This window comes from Schistosoma haematobium, chromosome 2, assembly GCF_000699445.3.
Source record: "Schistosoma haematobium chromosome 2, whole genome shotgun sequence".
Classification (NCBI taxonomy): Eukaryota; Metazoa; Platyhelminthes; class Trematoda; order Strigeidida; family Schistosomatidae; genus Schistosoma; species Schistosoma haematobium.
The window spans coordinates 1,201,503-1,204,961 of NC_067197.1; the positions used below are offsets into that span (position 1 = coordinate 1,201,503).

General features: G+C 37.0%; 1 protein-coding gene across 1 annotated transcript; it reads right to left on the reverse strand.

Annotated features, from left to right (window-relative positions):
- Positions 1-255: 255 nt before the first annotated feature.
- MS3_00000197 (uncharacterized protein) lies at positions 256-1,155 on the reverse strand. The gene has a single exon (XM_051208057.1). The coding sequence runs from the start codon at positions 1,066-1,068 to the stop codon at positions 379-381; it is 690 nt and encodes a 229-aa protein (XP_051067217.1). The 5' UTR covers positions 1,069-1,155; the 3' UTR covers positions 256-378.
- Between the last annotated feature and the right edge of the window lie 2,304 nt (positions 1,156-3,459).

Consider the following 3,459-nt stretch of genomic DNA (forward strand, 5'->3'; position numbering starts at 1 on the left):
TGGAGTTGCAGGCGGGCACGCCTTTTATTTATATCCAAGTTTACATACTTTCTTTGGCGGCAAATTCGTGCTCGATTATGTGATACCAATATTTTGTTATTTCGAGCACTAAATCTGTATTTCTTCGAGTAGGGTTTCAAAGAATGTCGTTTATGGGCTCTTTTTCTGCAGCAGTTTTCTTTATGTCCCTTGCGATGACACTTGCTACAACAATATTTTTTATATGGGCAGTACCTTCTATAATGCCAACCGCCACAAGACCAACATGGAGATGAAGGCTGATTATCTGTGTGCGATACCTTTCTTGAGCAAGAATCGTTCTTTCCGCTTACAGCACGAACGTATGGCAACTGGCCATTATTTTCGACCATCGAAGTGTCATGCTTTAGGTTTACCAATCTCTGGCACTTTGGTAACTTCTTGTAGTGTCATATTCGGACATTGTTCAATTTTACTCAAAATTCTAGTTCTAATATCGGCATCTTCGGGAGATTGGAGGCTGCACACAAATACGAGACACTTGAACTGGTCTTCTGTCATTGCTGATAGTTTGTAGCGCTCACGTTCACGGTTCACTAATCCCGCATGCTTCACCCAGTCATCATCACCTGCTTTTGTCATCTTGAGACATTGATAACGAATATTAAACAAGGATGACTGTTCAGCAAAGATTTGCGACAAAAGTTCAATCGTTGAATCGAAAGAAAAACCTCTTGGATTCTTTGGAAGGATAAAGTTACTGTAACGTTCTTGTTCAACAGTTCCAAGTTTTCGCAAGAGTAGTCTGACCTTAGCGGCGTCATCAAGTTTTTTGAGGTCGACCTCGAACAAATTTTCATATTTCTTGAACCAAGTTTCAAAAGTAATGCCAGCTGAATCATCAAAATGAAATTCATGGATAGAATTAACAATCTGGTCAACATGTGATTTGAAGGGATCATCTGTAACTTCTTTTTGATCCAGGTTCATTTTCTGAGTTAGCATCTCTATCATGCGTATCTGGAACTGTTCAAAACGTTTTTCTTGGCGTTCCAATAAGGCTTCCAATTGTTCAAAGGTAAATGACATATTGGTACAATAACCCGTCGCCAGATGTTATATCTTGAAAAAGCTGATTTTTCGATATACCGCGGATAACTGAGCACTAGAACACCAAAACCCTTCCAAGTCGCGATAAAAAGACAGAAGACTAATGAAAGGAATATTATTCCAAACAGTGTCAATCATAGTACAAAATTGTCAGGCATTTATAGTTTTTAGTGAGAACGAAATCATCATTACAGTCTTCCAATCCGCATACAGGGGGTTATTAGCATTATCCAATCGGGAAGCTACACGTTGGAATTCTAGAACATTCTTCCGAAAGGTGATTGGATGGGACGTCTTCGGCTCCTTCTGAGCCTCTTACAGCTTCCTCGAGTTCACAGGTGGTCCGTCGTCATAGTATACATCTGTCGTTAGGCATAATTCGGTTTTATGAATGATCTGCAACGCTCAATGTGAAACGTTACGTTCGTAGTCAAATAGATGACTTTATATTTGATAATGTAATCTTCCAAGCCAAACAGACCATTGTTCACCTATACGTCAAATGATGCTACTCAAAGAAAAGCCTGTGTATTATCTTGCCGGATATGAGCAGGCAAACTCATACATTCATGATGAACTGGTCAAATGACATATCTTATTCTTCGCATTTGTAACCACCAGTGATCGGATAGTCAACAACACTTGTACCAACAATATGCACAATCGTTTTAATAAGTGAACCGATTAGTCTCATATTGGGGAAGTTGATGCACGCTCTGGATAATACTGAAAATTAAATATGTCAGTGATTAGTTGCAGTTCAGTCTGTGTCTATTGACTAATTATTCAGAACAGGTTATGAAAACATCTGTTCTGAAAATGAACCTTGGTTAAAGCAACAAAACACCTTCATGATTTCCTTTCCGAATACAGACAAATTGTACTTATCAGCATTAAAGTAGTATAAATATATATTTAGGCAATAATTCATGAACATTGATCAAATATTACGGAATGACTCAAGTTTTAAAAGTAGTAGTTTCCTATTGTTCATAAAAACGAGGTCCTTTCACCTTCCCGATTGTTCATAGTTACCTTATATTCCCAACGGGAAATAAAACCAAGTGAATTAGCTCCTGCTCTGAATGTAGATCCAAATTGTAATGTAATAAGTTCTTGCAACAAAGTACCACATGACAAAGCTGTCATCTTTTATCTCGAACCGATAAAACCATATCATCATCTCATGTGTTCAGCGGTATATGAACTGTTCCAATTACAGAGAATACCACATTGGATAAAATGGACGTCCTCTTCATCTTCGCCTGCATCAACATCATCTAGCTGTTATGTGCCATGATATATGTTTGCTTACATCAATGAATGTGGACAATTGTGAACACATGTTAGACTGAGAGAATGTTGAAATTCTGGGAAGAGAGAATAAATAAAACATCAAAGAATTGTAAGACACTGGATAATTACCTGAATCAAAAATCAATAAACACATCGTAATCCATCCAATTTACTAACAACTCAGAGAACAGCTATGGATTCAGTAAACATAATACAACCAATGAAGAAAGCTCGGTTCAGTGAAGAGTCCTCATTTTGATGAATGCATTTTCAAAGCCCTGAAATCCCAAATATATACTTAGGTTTTTTTGAAAATTTTAATAATTACCGTAATAGTGGTGATGAAATTTCGCTATACATGGTAACAGTCGGATAGAATGGACAAAGGTGTAAACTTATTATTTTTATTCAGTCGTGTGGTTGTTAGATGCTTTAATATTCATCATGAAGACAGATAGCGAATTACAATTGGTAAAGTAAGCCTAAGTGTGATCATATAGAACGTTGAATTTAAGATGAACTGTAATAGTGAGAATCATAGGAAGAGGGAGAAAGTGATTATGGGTAAATGTCGATAGAGAAGATAAAAGGGAATCAGATGTGTGTGAAGGAAGGAAAGAGAAAACAAAACAAGAGTTTCAAACTGTGGCAGAAAAGGAGTTCGAACAATTGTCATAATGCTCGGCCTACTTTGTACACACGAATATGACGTTAATTTACCCTAGACGAATACCTACACTAGATTCCCTTCCATTCTCTATTCTACTGGAATTCGTGAATACGCAATTAGCCTGACTAGAACGTAAATATATTTCCACATCAAAAATCCACAACCATCCGACACGATCCAACAATCAATATTAATAATAATAATAATAATAATAATAATAATAAGGGGTGGTGTTAGGATTGAAGCTTCACGAGTTCACTTAATCTGCGAATGAGAACAAGACTCATTGACCAAAGACAAGTAATCTAGCTATTGATGCGTTTTAGCTCCGCTATCTAAAAGGAGAAGTCCAAGCTTGGTATTGAAAATATATTCTGCAAAGAGCCAGAAAACGAGCAAGCCCA

Excerpts from the sequence above, each read along its gene's own strand:
- MS3_00000197 (XM_051208057.1), bottom strand. The coding sequence starts at position 1,068 with ATGTCATTTACCTTTGAACAATTGGAAGCCTTATTGGAACGCCAAGAA.